Source organism: Pteronotus mesoamericanus, unplaced genomic scaffold, assembly GCF_021234165.1.
Source record: "Pteronotus mesoamericanus isolate MK-2021 breed Mesoamerican mustached bat unplaced genomic scaffold, CSHL_Meso_final contig_78, whole genome shotgun sequence".
Classification (NCBI taxonomy): domain Eukaryota; kingdom Metazoa; phylum Chordata; class Mammalia; order Chiroptera; family Mormoopidae; genus Pteronotus; species Pteronotus mesoamericanus.
In genome coordinates, this window is record NW_026555258.1 from 7,225,108 (window position 1) to 7,240,248 (window position 15,141).

The 15,141-nt window shown below is 56.7% G+C and overlaps 1 protein-coding gene across 5 annotated transcripts in view; it reads right to left on the reverse strand.

The window, feature by feature from the left end:
* Positions 1-9,337: 9,337 nt before the first annotated feature.
* The window catches only part of MVB12B (multivesicular body subunit 12B), a 153,908-nt gene continuing 148,104 nt past the window's right edge, over positions 9,338-15,141 (reverse strand). For all 5 annotated transcript variants that reach the window (XM_054584366.1, XM_054584369.1, XM_054584367.1 and 2 more), the window contains one exon: positions 9,338-13,099. In XM_054584366.1, the coding sequence (XP_054440341.1) occupies positions 13,013-13,099 (87 nt within the window). In that variant the 3' untranslated portion in view covers positions 9,338-13,012. The remainder of the gene's footprint in view (positions 13,100-15,141) is intronic.

Genomic DNA, 15,141 nt, shown 5'->3' on the forward strand with positions numbered 1-15,141 from the left:
TGAAAAATGTATATTAAAACCAAAGCCCATCAAATGGAAAGAAATCACAGATGGTTTTATTCACAAGCAGTAGAATTAATGGCCTCTCTTCTCTTTATAAATATTAGAAGCAGATGAGTTCATTACGATTTCACCCTAATAAAGAAAACCTGCTTGATTTTGACAAGACATCGACTTATCTAATACATCTCCTAAATAACAAAGCTACTTCCCGCCCGTAAAACACGGCTCGAAAACACCAGCTTTACCTGGACTGCTTCTAAATTAATGAAAAACACTCGAATCCAAGGAGAGCAAAAGATGGGGGGGCAGGGAGCAGAGAGATGGAATTCAAGGGATTTTTGAAAATGTGACGGATTCTGAAAAGCGAGTTTTGAAATGTTTACTTTGCGGTGGTTTGAAATTTTTACATCTTTCAACAAAGCGCACAGAGAAGTGAAACCATCTGAAAGGGCTTTTGAAAAGAGCGATTCAGCACAAGCTGGATGAAGCTGCGGTTCTTTATCGCGGCAATCTGCGCGCGGCGAGCCGGGGGGCGCCCGGCCCTCTCCCGTCGCTCCGCCCGAGCTCCGAGCTCTGTGGCGGCCTCGCCCGGGCTTCAAAGCGCTGCTGACGGAGGTCGGGGAGGGAATTGGACACCTCACTCCGGGGACGAGGGCACGGCTGCCTGATGTGGTCATCTTGTTAGCCATGGAAAGCCCGAGGTCTTTCTGTTTGTGCCGCTTTCAGCACTTAATAAGCAAGAAGTGGGAGGCTTTACGCGAAACTGCAAAAGATGTTTTTTTTCTCCCCAGGGCCCCAGCAGTTGGGGCCACGGCTTATCCATCATTGCAAAGATATCTCCGAGAAATGGAAGGAGTCAGCCCTGCCCAGAGGGGGAGAAAAATGAGCGGCACATGGGGCCTCTGTCCCAGGACCTTCTTGGCTTGGCTCCCATGCACAGGCGTGGGCTCCTTCGTCTGAAAACTGCCAAGGGAACGCCTTTGGGGAGGCGAGCTGCATGGCTTCAGAAAAATGGCAAAAATGGCACATCTCCGTGGCTTTGGAGCCCAATTTCACTACTCAGGACTCATACCCCAGATTCTCAAACTTTCCCCAGCCCCAAGGCCACCAGGGGCTTATGCCGTAGAGAACCAGATGCCCTCACAAATGTGGCATTGCTGGGGGAGGCGGGTGCTGAAGGTGGGAATGCTATTTCTAAGCAGCTCTTTAAAAGAGAACGAATTCTGGTACCTTGTCGCAGGAACCTGCATCTTTCTTGCTGTCTGGGCTCCCTTCTGCCGAGCCAGGGGCTGTGGGTTCTCCGGCAGGCCCAGGTGCAATTCTGAGTTTGGAGATCATGAGAGTCCCTCCTTCAAGCCTCAGTTCCACAAGTATCAAACTTCTGGGGAGATATTTGGGGAAGCGACAAGTTTGAGCCAGGAGCCCATGATTGAAATTCTCCAATAAATCCCTCCCAGCTGAGCCCGAAGGCTCCGCAGTTGGTTCAGCAAGCAGAGACGGGCAGGAAGGGGGGGGGGGTTGCAAACTTCAAACAGGGCTGGGGGGGGGTGGGTAGTCCGTGCTGGGGGAGGAGGCCACCGACAGAGGGCTCAGAGTTAATTAAAGAGACTGCGTTGTAGCACCTATAAACTCCATATTAAAGTGCCAGCAAGTCAAGCTCTGTGCAGGAACCCCCTGTCACCTAGGAGTGCGCCTGGAAGCAGCAGGCTTGGGCCACATTTAGGGTGGACATTTGCAGCGGTCTGGAGGGCCCCAGCCCGGGCTACTTGCCCACTCACCAGGAGTTCCAAGGGAGTGGAGGCCGTGTTTAAAGGCCTCATTAAACATCGAGGGTCAACTGTCTTCCCAGCACCGGGCTGGGCATATCACCCAGGAGATAGGGGCCATTCTCTCTCCCATTTCACAGATGAGAAGAGTAAGGCTCAGAAAGGCAAAGTCAGCAATTCAAGGATGTATGGCTGGTGCGTGGGAGAGGCAGGGTTGGAGCCAGGATCCTCCCGCTTGTGCCACTGGCTGGAGCTGAGGACCAGGCAGAGAGCAGCACAGGACAGGTTATCACTGCTTACATCCTGCTCTCGCCTTGGCCCTGGCCCCTCGCACTGTCCTTGACATTCAATCAGGTGCCGGTGATGCCTGGCCCAGCAGTTGGGGCTGGGCCCCCCCAGCTTCTCTACGACAAATGGTTCTCATTTGAAAGGGAGGTTATAAAAACACATGCCCAAGGACACTGTCAGGGAGCTGAGGATTAATCTCACTTCAGTCAAAGACCATTTCAAATTTTTTTTTCTTTTGAGGGGGGATGAAGTGTAGGCAGCAGCCCTGCTTAGGAAGAAAGTCAGGGTTCGTGGGGTGCCGCTCAGGCCGGCTGGTTTGGAGGCACGTTGTGGGGTGGGCTGGTGGGGGTCGGGGTCCCTCGGTACCCGGTGAGACCAAGCCTGACCGGAGGCGTTGCTTCGCTTCCCCAGTCCACTCCGGCATGGAAGCTCGCCCCGCGCGCAACGCCTTGGTTATGTTTCAGGGCGGCTTAAGTTGCCAAGAGGAAGGGAAGGAGTGGGCACTTGGGACACTTTCATTTTCTGGATGGTGTCAAAGCTGAGTGTTTTTGCCAGGTGACTCAACCAGAAAGGGCCCTGAAGCCCAGTGCGGGGCACCGCCTCTCCACCCATCCCCCTCATTCTCCCAGGTGCTATGGGCTACCCAACTGAGCCCTGATTCCAGCCAGGACCCAGAGGGAGTACCAGCTGTGCTCTAAGCCAGCCAGCTCCCAAATTGGGTGGTCGGGGCCGCTAAGAGACCGGTGGGGCTGTGGGCTTGGGGACCTCTGTTGAGCTTTCCTAACCCCAATAGCTCTGCTTCCTGAGAGCTCAGGGGTGTCAGGCAGCTGCTGCGATCTCATCTGCACGCTGACGCTGGGAGGTAAGGGCTTTCTATCATCTCCGTCATACGGCCGGGGAAACGGAGACTCAGGCGTCTCGCTGCAGGCGCCGACGCTGGACAAACAGAGACGTGCCTCATTGAACCTCAGCGACCTTTCAAAGTAGGAACTGTGGGCTCCCCCAGTTTACGGATGTGGAAGTTGAGGCTCAGAGCCGAGGCTCCGTTTTGTGACTTGTCCGGGCCCATGCCCATGGGAGGGCGGAGCAGAGGGCTCGCGGCCCCATAGCCGAGGCTCAGGCCCCACCAGCGAATCCGGATTCCGGAGGCCAGCGAGTGTGGCTGGGCCCTGCCTGCCCAACACTGGGACTTCAGAGCTTCCCGCCAGCCTGCCGGTGCAGCAGGGGTGGAACCCCCGCGCGTCGCAGAGGGGGCTCACTGCAAGCTGGACTCGGTCCAAACAAACGTCTACAGCATGAAGCTGTAGATTTATTTTCCTACTCTCAGAGGAGCTCGCTGAGCTCTGCTTTCTTTTTGCAAGATGGAAGAACCGACAGCACGCGGTGGGGTCCCCGCAGAGCCCAGGGAGAGCCGGCGCCGGGCCTGGCGCAGAAGAGCGCCCCCGTGCGGCCGGACTCGGTGTGCGCACCGGCGGCCTGGGCTGCGGGCAGAGGGGGGCTTGCGCCTGATCCGCATTTTACAGGGGACCCGGCCACCTTGAAAGAAGTTGGTACGATGGCCTCTATTTCAGAGGAGAAAACAGGCCGGAGAAAAGTCCATGAGGCCTCCCGGTTTCCCCTAGTTGGGAAATGGGACTCAAAGGTGGTTTGCCTTCCCGCAAAGTGCCTCCTCCCTGAGAGATGCAAGAGGCCCACGCTAGGGAGCCCTTGCTGGTCAGTGTGCGGACTGCTGCCACCCTGACCAAGCCCCAGGCGGCCCCAGACCCCAGCAGGATGCACTGGTGGGTTCAGTGGGGCTGGTACTGGCCGGGGGCACTAGGATTTTTTTTGCAAATTCCTGCCAAGGAACGTGGATGAAACATGAGCATGCACTAGGCAGGGGGCTCACATGCTTGGTAGACAGGTGGCCTCGGACTCTGTCTCCTTTCCTGTCCATGTTGAAGGAGCCTCCTGGGCCCTCCCCACGGCCAAATGCCCCCTGCCGGGTGTCTCCCAGCGCTGCTACATCCCCGGTCTCACCTCGGTCTCTCTTTGGAAAACTGGCTGTTTGCTGATTGCAGAGCTTCAGGGTCACATGCTGGGGAGGTGACCCAGCTGGGCCTCTCTGACCTCCTGAGGAACCGCTGCACGTCGGGACACTTCCTCTGGGGTGGACATAATTCAGGCTGCCTTCAGGCAGGGCACTGAGGCTGGGCAGGCTTGGATTGGATGTCCTGAGCTCCCGAGGCTCTCTGGAGCCTCAGTTTCCATATCTGCTAAATGGCAGGCCCCTGATGGCAGGGCTGTGGTGGCAACGCATAGGGGGCACCGCTGTGGCCCTCCGCAGATGCTTGCTGGTGCCCTGGACGGGCACAGCGCTCCCCTCTCTCCACGCCTCTGCCGGTCACTGGGGACATCATTCACCCCAACCTGATACCCTCGAGAGCTCAGCACACACCACAACCCCTTCAGGGCCTTTCTGCTCCCGTCTTCCAGGCCTCGTCTCCAAGGGAAGGGACTGCGGGATATAAAAGCCACTCTTAAAGGGCTTGGGAGGGTAGGCAGAGATTCTTTCACAGGCCACAGAAAGCACCACCCATAAAGGAAAAGAGTGATAATTGGGCTGTATTTATTAATAACTTTTTTAATTTAAAAAATTAATTTTTTATTGAGGTTTAATTGACATGTAACGTTAGTTTCAGGTGTACAACATAATGATTCAATATTTGTAGCTATTGTGAGATAATCACCACAATAAGTCTACTCAGCATCTGTCACCCTACTTAGCAACCCTCGAGTACGCACTGCAGGATTTATTACCTACAGTCACCGCGTTGTACATTCGTCCCAATGATTCAATTACTTTATAACTAGAGGTTTGTACCTTTTGACTCCCGTAATCCATTTTGTCCCCCCACCTCCACCTCTAGCAACCCCCAATCTGTTCTCTGTATCTGTGAGCTGCTTTTTTTTTTTATTATAGCTTAAAAAAAATCCACATATGAGATCACAGTGTTTATCTTTCTCTGACTGATTTCACTTAGCATAATGCCCTCCAGTGTCATCCATGTTGTCGCAAAAGGCAAGATTTCATTCTTTTTTTTTTTTTATGGCCAAATAATATTCTATTGTGTATGTACTGCATGTTCTTTATCCATTTGTCCATTGAGGGATGCTTGGGTTGTTTCCGTATCTGGGCAATTGAAAATAATGCTTCAGTGAAAAAAGGGGTGCATATACCTTTCTTTGTATTAGTGTTTTTCCCTGCCTTTGGATAAATACCCAAAGTGGAATTGCTGGATCATGCGATGGTTCTGTATTTAATTTTTTGAGGAATCTCCATACTGCTCCAATTTACATTCTCACCAACAGCGCACAAGGGCTCCCTTTTCCCACACCCCTGCCAACATTTGTTATTTCTTTTTTATACCTGCCATTCTAACAGGTGTGCAGTGATAGCTCACTATGGTTTTGATTTGCATTTCCCCGATGATTAGTGATGTTGAGCATCTTTTCATGTACCTGTTGGTTTACCTGGATGTCTTCTTTGGAAAACTGTCTACTCAGATCCTCTGCCCATTTTTTAATCAGTCATTTGTGTGTTTTGCTATTGAGTTGTATGGGCTCTTTATATAATTTGGATATTAATACCTCATCAGATATATGATTTGCAAATATTTTCTCCCATTCCGTAGGTGGCTTTTTCATTTTTTAAAATTTCATTTGCTGCGCAGAAGCTTTTTCATTTGATGTAATCCCACTTGTTTAATTTTGCTTTTGGAGTCAGATCCAAAAACTCATTGCTAAGACCTATGTCAAGGAGTTTACTACCTATGTTTTCTTCCAGAAGTTTCATGGTTTTAGGTCTTACTTTGAAGTCTTCAATCCATTTTGAGTTCACTTCAGTATGTGGTATACCATAGTGGTCTAGTTTCATTCTTTTGCCTGTGACTGTCTAGTTTTCTCAACATCATTTATTGAAGATTATCTTTACCCCATTGTATATATATTCTTGGCTCCTTCATCATAAATTGATTGAACCATATACATGCCCGGGTTTATTCCTGGTCTCCCTATTCTGTTTCATTGATCTATGCGTCTGTTTCTATGCCAATGGCGTATATCATATGGCATTTTTGGTCACGGTAGTTTTGTGATGCAGTTTGAAATCAAGCAGCACCACGCCTTCAGCCCTGACCTTTCTCAAAATTGCTGTGGCCATTTGGGGTCTTTCATGGTTCCATACAAATTTTATGATCATTTGTTCTATTTCTGTGAAAAATGCCATTGGAATTTTGAAGATTGCATTGAGTCTGTAGGTTGCTTTGGGTAGTATGGACTTTTTAACAATATTAATCCTTCCAGGGTTAATGATAACTGTCTATAAACATGAAATATCTTTCCATTTATTTTTGTCGTCTTCAATTTCTTTCATTAATGCCTTACGGTTTTCAGTGTATGGGTCTTTCACCTCCTTGGTTAAATTTATTCCTAGGTATTTTACTCTTTTTGATGTAATTGTAAATGGGTTGTTTTCTTAATTTCCCTTTCTGATAGTTCATTGTCAGCGCAGGAAAGCAAATGATTTTTGTATATTGACTTTGTATCCTGCAACTTTCTGGATTCAGAAAAAGCATTCTAAGCAGAGGGAACAGCATATGCAAAGGCCAGGAAGCACAGAGGTTAGGGTGTGAGGAACCACATGTGCAGCGGGGAGATTGGCCGGGGGGTGAGGCGCGGACGGGAGGTGGCGTCAGACGTAGGAAGGCGGGTGCAGAAACCTGATTGGGACTTCCCTGTAAGAGCAGTCTCGCTAGCTGGAGCTTGGCTGTGTGGATGAGGGATAGCATGGGAAGGCCCGGAGGTGGGGGAATGGCTATGGGGGTGATACTGCAATCCTAGTAAGAAGTGCCGGGGGCCAGGACTCAAAAAAAAAAAAGCAGCATCGAGAAGAGAAAAGAGTGGCTGCATTTGAAAACAAACTTCGATGAGAGAACTGTCCAGCTGGCAATGGGGGTGACCACAGATGGCTCCGGGCAGTGGCAGGGGCGGCTCTGGCAGGAGATGGAAGAGCTGTTCCAGAGACGAAGGAGTCAGAGCAGGGGCCGTTTGGGGCTTGGGGGGAGATGGCACCTTCAGCTCGGGCTGTGCTGAGGTCAAGGTGGGGCCTCCAGGTCGCTGCTGGAACTGCGTCACTGTGGGCCAGGGACAGAGCTAAACATCGTTAAAGACACAGGCTGCTCCCAGCTGTCGGGAGGACATAGAAGTGGGGGAGAGAGAGGCAAGAGCGGGGCTTGGGGAGCCCCAGAGTTTTAGGGATGAGCCAGTTTGTCTGGAAAAAAACAGAGCAGGGGGGAGAAATAGGAGAGACGTGGCTGGGGTGTGTACGTGTGAGGTGGCGTGGGACGGGCTAGACCATCAGCTCTGCAAGGACGGGGGTGTCACTGCGAGTCCCCCGTGCCTGGCTCAGAGCCTGCACACGGAAGGTGCTCACACATGACTTGAATGGCTAGACGGATAGATGAAAGGATGAATGACATGTGAGACACCTCACCGTCCTCCCTCGCGCCACAGCTGCTGGTGGGGTACTTTCCTCCCCCGGGGAAGGTCTCCCATCCCTCTGCCCATGGTGCTGCCTTCCTCTGTGGCAGATGCCTCTCCAGGACCCAAACCTAGACCTGCTCCAGAGGCTCCGCGATCACATACCCCCCTCCCACAGGAGCCAGAGCAACCAGGGGCAGAAGGGGCCCCTTGACCCAGGCCAGCCTATCAGAGTCTATCCTGGGACTCTTGCCTCTGGATCTTCTGAACTGAGAACACATGAACTTGGGTGGCTGTGTGTATACACACGTGTGTGCTATGTATGCTGGTGTGCGGAGCACATGAGAGGGAGGGCCGGAGTGTGGCAGAATGAGAAGCAAGCAGACATCCAGGTAGAGGCGGATGAGGCAGTGTGGGCAAAACGGGAGAAATAGGTGCCACTGGCTCTGCTCAGCCGGGCCCTGTTTTGGGCTCTGAGTGTCCCAGATCTGGGCCTACCGGCTAACCCTGCTTTGGCCTTGGCTGCTGTGTATGGACTTTGGTGTTTTGCTGCCCGAAGGCGGGTGTGTGAGGTGCCTCTTCTGAGGCTCTGGGCACCCATCTGTCGCTCTGCCTTCCCGAGCAGAGCTGGAGGCCCCCTGCAGATAGGCTCTGGGTTCTGGATGTCAACCACCACCACTCACTCTTGCTTAGCGCCCACACACAATGCTATGGATGGCAACTCAGAACTCGGGTCCCAAAGAAAGACCTGCATGCCACTCAGGCTCTGCTCGTGCTAAATGCCCTGCGAACGTCCTGGTGCTCCCTTCGCAAGGGAGGCACCGCCCAGGTCTGACAGGTGTTGGGTCGTGAGCCGAAGGCTACATGGTTAGTAGGTGGCAGAGCCAGACTTTGAATCCAGCTCCTCAGACTGCACACGCAGTGTTCTTTGGGGGTTTCTCATGGAATTAACTCTGGGAGCTTTTTTTCTGGGAGATGCCAGAGGTGGGGGCCTGGGCCGGAGGCGCTGACACGCTGCGGGGAGCCTCATGGTCGTGATGAGATGAGGCGAAATGAGCTAAGGGTTGCCCTGGTCTCGCTGGAGTCTAGTGTGAACAGGGCTGGAGGCGGGGACAGCTCAGACCGTCCTGTCTAGCCCAAAAATGCAAAGGTCACCTAGAAAGGCAAAATGATTTGAGAGTGAAACCTGAACTGGCACGTCCTCACAAGGAGCCTGTGCGTGTCCCGCGGCCCTGCAGCCCCTCCCCGGCGTTCGGGGTGGCGCCTTACAGGCAGGTGAGCAGTCGGGACAGGACTGGAACCACGCAGCTGCGTGTCCTCCCGGCAGCCGGACCGAGCCCGCCCAGACACGGCTCCGGGGCAGGCCGCAGATGAAAGGGCCCGCATTCCTTGCTGTGACCCGCAGAAGGGCGCACGTGTCCCAGGCTTTTACTGCAAGTGGGGCTTTTCTCCCTCAGGAGCATTCCTGAGGGCCGGTGCTGGAGAAGGGCAGGGCTGCACCGGCCCCTCCTGCCTTCTCCCGGCCTGTAACCAGGCCGTCTCCGCTCAGTGGGGCCAAGCAGCCACCAGCTCTTTCAGGAAGGCTGGAAGGTCGGGGCGGCGGCGGCGGCGGCGGCCATCGGCCCCTTAAGGCCGTGGCTGGCCCAGCCAGTGTCTGGGACAAGCTGGAGGCCTGAGGGATACTATCTCAAGTGGCTTCAGAGACAGCAGCTAGCCAGGAAAAGGTTAAAACAAACATTTATTTAACAAATTATATTAAGAAGGCAGACAATCACACAGTGAAACTTCCCTTTGCCAAGTACAAGAGTCGCCTCAAATAAATACTCGCAGGAAGGACGCCGTTCCCACGGCCAGTGCACGGTGGCCGGCGGAGGCCCTGCGCCCTTTGCTGGGGGAGCAGAGCCCCGCCTCGCGGTGGTGACAGCGCAGCTGCCGAGGGGCCGCGTCTGCAGCAGGTGAAGAAAGCTGGGCTGACCCAGGGGCGCCGGCAGCTCCGGGTCCCTGGACAGTAGACGGTGAGCTGAGTCCGGCGGGCTCAGCTCCGGGGCACCCTGCGGGCACGGGGCTGCTTTGTGGAGGGCTTTCTCTGCGCCCACCCTCAGGCCCCCCAGTTCTCAGGGTAGCTGCGGGCAGGGCTGCCCCACAAATGGCCAGCGATGGGGCAGCCGCAGGGGGCCCTCGTCTGGGTGGGGCGGGCAGGCGCCCCCCCACCCCCATGCTCAGCGCCCGTGTCGAGATGCTATGGCGACGCCAGCATGACTGGTGGTGGCTGCGATGGCCGTTAGTGGCCCAGAAACTAAAAGGTCATCATGAGGCATGTGCTTATGTTGGGAGGGCTGGCACCGTGGACTCTGGGGCCAGATGAGACTTGGGTCCAAAGCCTGTCTCTGCCACTTACCAGCCTTGTGCCCTTGGACAAGTCTCAGCTTCTCCATCTGTAACGAGGAGCAAATCACATCCCCTTCTGGGTACGTGTGTTTCTTAGGGGGCAATGTTGAGAAAAATGTGCTTGAGGTGCCGGCCCGAGGCCTGGCACAGAATGTGAGCACAGTGCGCGCTTGTCTTCTCGTCCCCACCTGCCACCTTTCTGAAGGACGTGGGGCAGGCGGCAAACAGCCCCCAACCGACCTCAGCCGCTTCTCACCACCAACCGCGTGTCGCCAGCAAGACGGGCAGACAGGTGGTAACCTCCTGGCGGGGGGCACGGGCAGCCTGGGCTCTAACTGCTGTTTCTCCGTGCCCACGGGGCCCCTCTTTCCGAGGGGCGGCTCACGGCTGAGATTGGTTCTCGGACTTGGATGGGGAAAGAAGCCTTGTTATAAATTTGCAAGTGAGCCTGGAGCAGAGTGCTTACTCCTTGTCACCGCTGTGCCACTTCCAAGGCCTTTGGAGAGAATTTTTGAACTTTCAGTGGGAAGAGAAGGCAGGGGGGTGGGGGTTGGCGCTGTGCTCTGCTTAGAGTATTTTGGGGGGATGGAGGGTGTTGGGGGGTGGTGAGGGCAAGGCCGCTGCCCTTCACATTTCCATGAGAACCTTTCCTTCCCTTCCCACCTGGCCAGACTGTAAAGAAAATTGCCCTCCCAGAAAGAAACAGGTCACTCGGTTTTGCAGGTGTGAGTGAGCACCCCGCGTGGGCTGGGCACCCATGCACGTGCGCATGCACATGCATGCACCCCTTGCCTGTCAGCCTCACCCACCTCCCACAAGGCAAAGAAAGAGGGTCAGGAGCAGCCTAAAGTCTACCACACAGCCAGCTTACTGCTGGGTCGTCTTAGGCACCAGCCGTTCACTGTGACATGCACTGTCAACGCTGTTATCTAGACTAAGTCTGTGACGCTGTGGAGGTCTCCCGGCACGCCTGAGCCCCCGCGGGGGTGTGCGTGGGGAGCTGTGGACACCCCTCCTCCTCCTCTCACTGATGACCACCGTCACCGCTGGGTCCCACATTGCCATACCTGAGCCTTCTCGGGCCCAGCAGAGCCGCTGAAATGCCTGGCTGTTAGTTAAGGGAGAAGGGCTGCCGGCATTACCACTCAGAAGGACTCCCACAGCCAGGGCGTGAAGAACGACCGGAGCAGAGAGCAGGGTCCAGGGAGCTGGGCAGTAATCGGGGCTCCACCCCCCGCCCCACCCCCAAGCCTGCTGGACAGCACCCCTGGCTGTTGGGCTTCGAGTCACACAGGTCACTTGACTTTGAACCAGCCACCCATCCTAAAAGCAGCAGCAGACACATGAGTTCTGAGCCCCATGGGGCTCCCCAGTTCCCAGAAACAACTGGCTTATTTCAGTGGGTCCATCTGAGACCGGTCGGCTCTCCCCCGGTTAAGCACCAATCCCCAAGGTCCCTGGGGCCTGCCGTCTCCCTCCCGAAGTCTCCCGGGCCCTGGTGGGTCCCACACACTGTCCTCTCCTGCCACCTTGCTGCGTGGGTGGCACGGGAAGGCCAGTCTCACCAGCAATGTCCTCTGCTTTCACGGAAGGGGCGGCGGGGAACCACTTCCCTAATGCACAGAAATCCGGAGGTATCAACATGAAGACCAAGGGGTGACCAGGGGCGAGAGTTGAGGGGGCTGGAGGTGGCAGGGCTGACAGGTACGTGAGGTATTTTTTGCCCTGCCCTACTGCTTAGCCGCGGCCGCTCTCCTACTGCTGGCTGGTTCCCGCTGGCCCCCAGCCACCCACGCGCTGTCCCGGGGCCTGCAGCGGGGCGTGGCCTGCCCCTGGCTGTGGCTCTCCTGTGATGCCTTCCTGGTGGGGGAACCTCACTGCTCCCCACAGCCCCCCACATGCCAAACTTCCTGTGCAAAGTTCTGACTGCCTGGTGACGCCCCGAGACGGGAACCACCAACAGCCAGACAAGGCAGGCCCTTGGGGCGGGGGCCCAAGTCCGCAGCCATGGCGGCAACCGCTGTTCTCACGGCAAACGTGCGTGGAGTTGAACTTGGCAGCTGGCACTGTGTCTACTGGCCGTCAGTGGCAGAAACGTCAGGGCTGGCCTCGGTTCGGTGACCTGCGTCAAAGGACTTTTTCAAAACAACCTTTCCTAAGAGCAGAGGCCGTCGAGACGAGGCCCGGCTCTGAGAAGCCAGGTGAGCACGTGCCCCGGTCCCCCAGGGCAGGGGCTCACAGCACCGGGCAGCGGCCGTTGGCACCGCTGATGGCACGTGGGTGCCGCAGAGATGAGCCCTTTGGGGGAAGTGGGTGTGAGGTGGGCGAGCCCAGCGTCCTGGGCAGCCAGCGCCGGGCACTCGGCCTTCTTGCCCAGCGAGCAAGCCCCACCCCCGTGCTGGCAGCTGGGCCTGCTGCTCCCTGACCCCGGGACATCCAGTGTGTGAGTCCAGTCAGGAGTCCAAGCACAGGACGTCCACAGTGGGGCGGGGGCCGGGCGGGTCCGCTCGGGCTGCCGTGAAATGCTGGGGGCACTCAGTCCCGGCGGCGTGAGGGGCTCGTTCCACGGCAGCCCGGGCCTAGGCAGCCAGCGATCCTTGGAGGGTCCTGTGGAAAGCTGCCACCCCCTCAGGGTCTTCCAGGAGGAAAGCAACGGGCTTAGTGGCAGGAGACAGTCAGGAGTGAAGGGGGCTGGTGGCGTCGCCGGGTGGCCTGGGCAACTGTCCAGGGCCCCCCAGGGGTGACGCCCGTGGTGAGTAGCGTTGTTTAGAGGACGACCGCTCATCACATAGACACGTTAGGAGCCGCTGGTCACTACAGCACACAGGTTAGTCGAGGTTATGAGCCACATCCCCGGGAAGGTGGGGTGTCATGTCAGGCAAGCCGATGGCCGGAGGTGGAGGCGCTCAGCTGCCCGCAGTCCCCAGACGAGCCCTGCGGGGCAGTGTGAAGGGCGGGCAGGGGGGAGCGGGAGAGGGCGGGGCGCTCAGTAGTCTGGGCCGGTGTGTCTTCTCCCGCAGGTGCAGGTGGCGTCGGCGTCCGGGCCCTCAGGACTGGGGCACCTGCTGGCAGCGCGTGGGGCTGGGCGGGAGCCTGGCAGCGGCGCTCTGCTCCGTGCGGAAGCTGTATTCGTACTGCAAGGGGACGGGGCAGAAAGGCACAGTCAGCACGCGAGGACAGCTGGGGGCCTATGCCGAGCCTCGCATGCGCACACAGACAGCGTGTGTGGGCCAAGCCCCGCATGTGCACAGAGACAGCACGTGTGGGCCGAGCGCGCATGCACACACCCCTGGTGCTGCAGGTGCCTGGCTCGTTTGCGGTGACTGGCACCTTTCACAGTCCCCGCCCCACTCCCCACAGGGTGAGACCTCAGCACCGGCAGCGCCCAGAGCCACGACGCCAGCAGCAAACACGTGCGAGCTGACCGCCTGCTGGCTGCATGCCCAGCACCCCCTGCCTGCCACGACCGCCCAGCAGACGGCCCTCGTCCACTGGGGGCGGAGTCACACCCTGGTGAGGCGGTCTCGGCCTCCATCCCAAACCTGACCTGAGGCCGGCCGCAGCCACCAGGCTCAGGGGACCCCCAGCCAGCTGCTCCACTCAAGTGCCTCCTGAGCACGCTGAGGACACACTCTGGGGGATACGAGACACACCTGCCCACGCTGTCCTCGCTGAGGTCCCAGAGCCACTCCCTGCAGGGTGTGCGAATGTCCTCAGTAACCAACGGGACCTGAGGCTTCCCGAGGGCAGCGCCCCGCGGACCACCCCCGCCTACGCCGAAAGAGCGCTCAGCCCTCACGCTTGACAGCAGGGCCTCCCTAACAGATCCTGGTGCACAGGAAAGAGCAGAGGTGGGTTCTGAGTCTGATGGGCACTCAGAGAAGGCGCAGTGCCTCTAGGGAGGGGACAGGGGGCCTGAAGTTCACCTTGAAGGCCAGGTGGGACCTCAGCATCTCCATGCCAGGCATGTGAGGGGCAGGTGAGGCGTGCCCACTGGGCAGAGATGGGCCTGCGGGCTGGGGGAGGGAGCAGGGGAGAGGAGGGGCGGGCAGGCTGAGGGGAACGGCCTAGAACACAACGCCGAGAAAGCCATGTGGTCCTACGGGTTTTGGGAATGAGGAGCTTAGATTAGGTCATTGGTTGTCGTCAAACATTTAAACTAATATTTCAAATCTTTTTAGCAGAATTGTCATACAAAGGGCTCCCCTACTTAAATCAGCAACATGGCTGCCTACAACCTGGACTCCACCCGACTCCATCCCCCACCCCGGGAGGATGCATCTCCTGCAGGGAGGGCTGCAGACCCCCACCGTGGGCCCCAAATGCCCCCTGCCCACCCCTCCCACCAGGCATGCTGGCAGAGCCTGCCCCACACCCCCACTGTGGGCTGCCTGCGGCCAGGAGGCACCTCTGGGGGACCACACTGAGTGAGAACAGCTAAAAGCTGAGGGTTTCGGGCTTAGTTGTGTCCTCAGCCCCACTGCCTGATAGTCCCACAGGAGCAACGTGGGACGGACAGACACAGATCTGAGCCGGGGGTGGGTGAGGCCTGGGCTGATCCTGTCCCCGCATAAACAGCGGAGGTGAGCAGCCTGGAGCGGCCACTGGAGCCACAGGCCCCAGTGACGCTGAAGACAGGACTGTGGTCCCTACAAACGGCATCTGTTGCCAGAAGGGGCGGGACGAGGAGGAGCTGATGTGGCAGGGTGACCCCAGGCAGGCCTCCTCCCCTCTCCGAACCTCAGTGAGCTCATCGGAGAAGAATCGGGGTCACGCCAAGAAATGACAGCTGTTGGCGAGGACGTGGAGAAAAGGGGACCCACGTGCGCTGTTGGTGGGACTGTAAATTGGTGCAGCCGCTAAGAAAGGCTGTATGGAGATTCTTGAGAAATTAAAACTAGGACTACCCTATAATCCAGCAATTTCCCTTCTGAGTTTTTATCCAAAGGAAATGAAAACATGGACCTGAAGAGATATATGTACCCCTACGTTCACGGCAGCATCTTTCACAAGAACCAACACAGAAACAACCCGACTGTCCGCCAGTAGGTAAATGGCTAGAGAAAGAGTGGTACATATACACAGTGGACTACCATTCAGCCATAAGATGGACGGAATCTTGCCATTTGTGACAGCGTCGTGCTGAGTGAGATAAATCAGACGGAGAAAGAAAAGC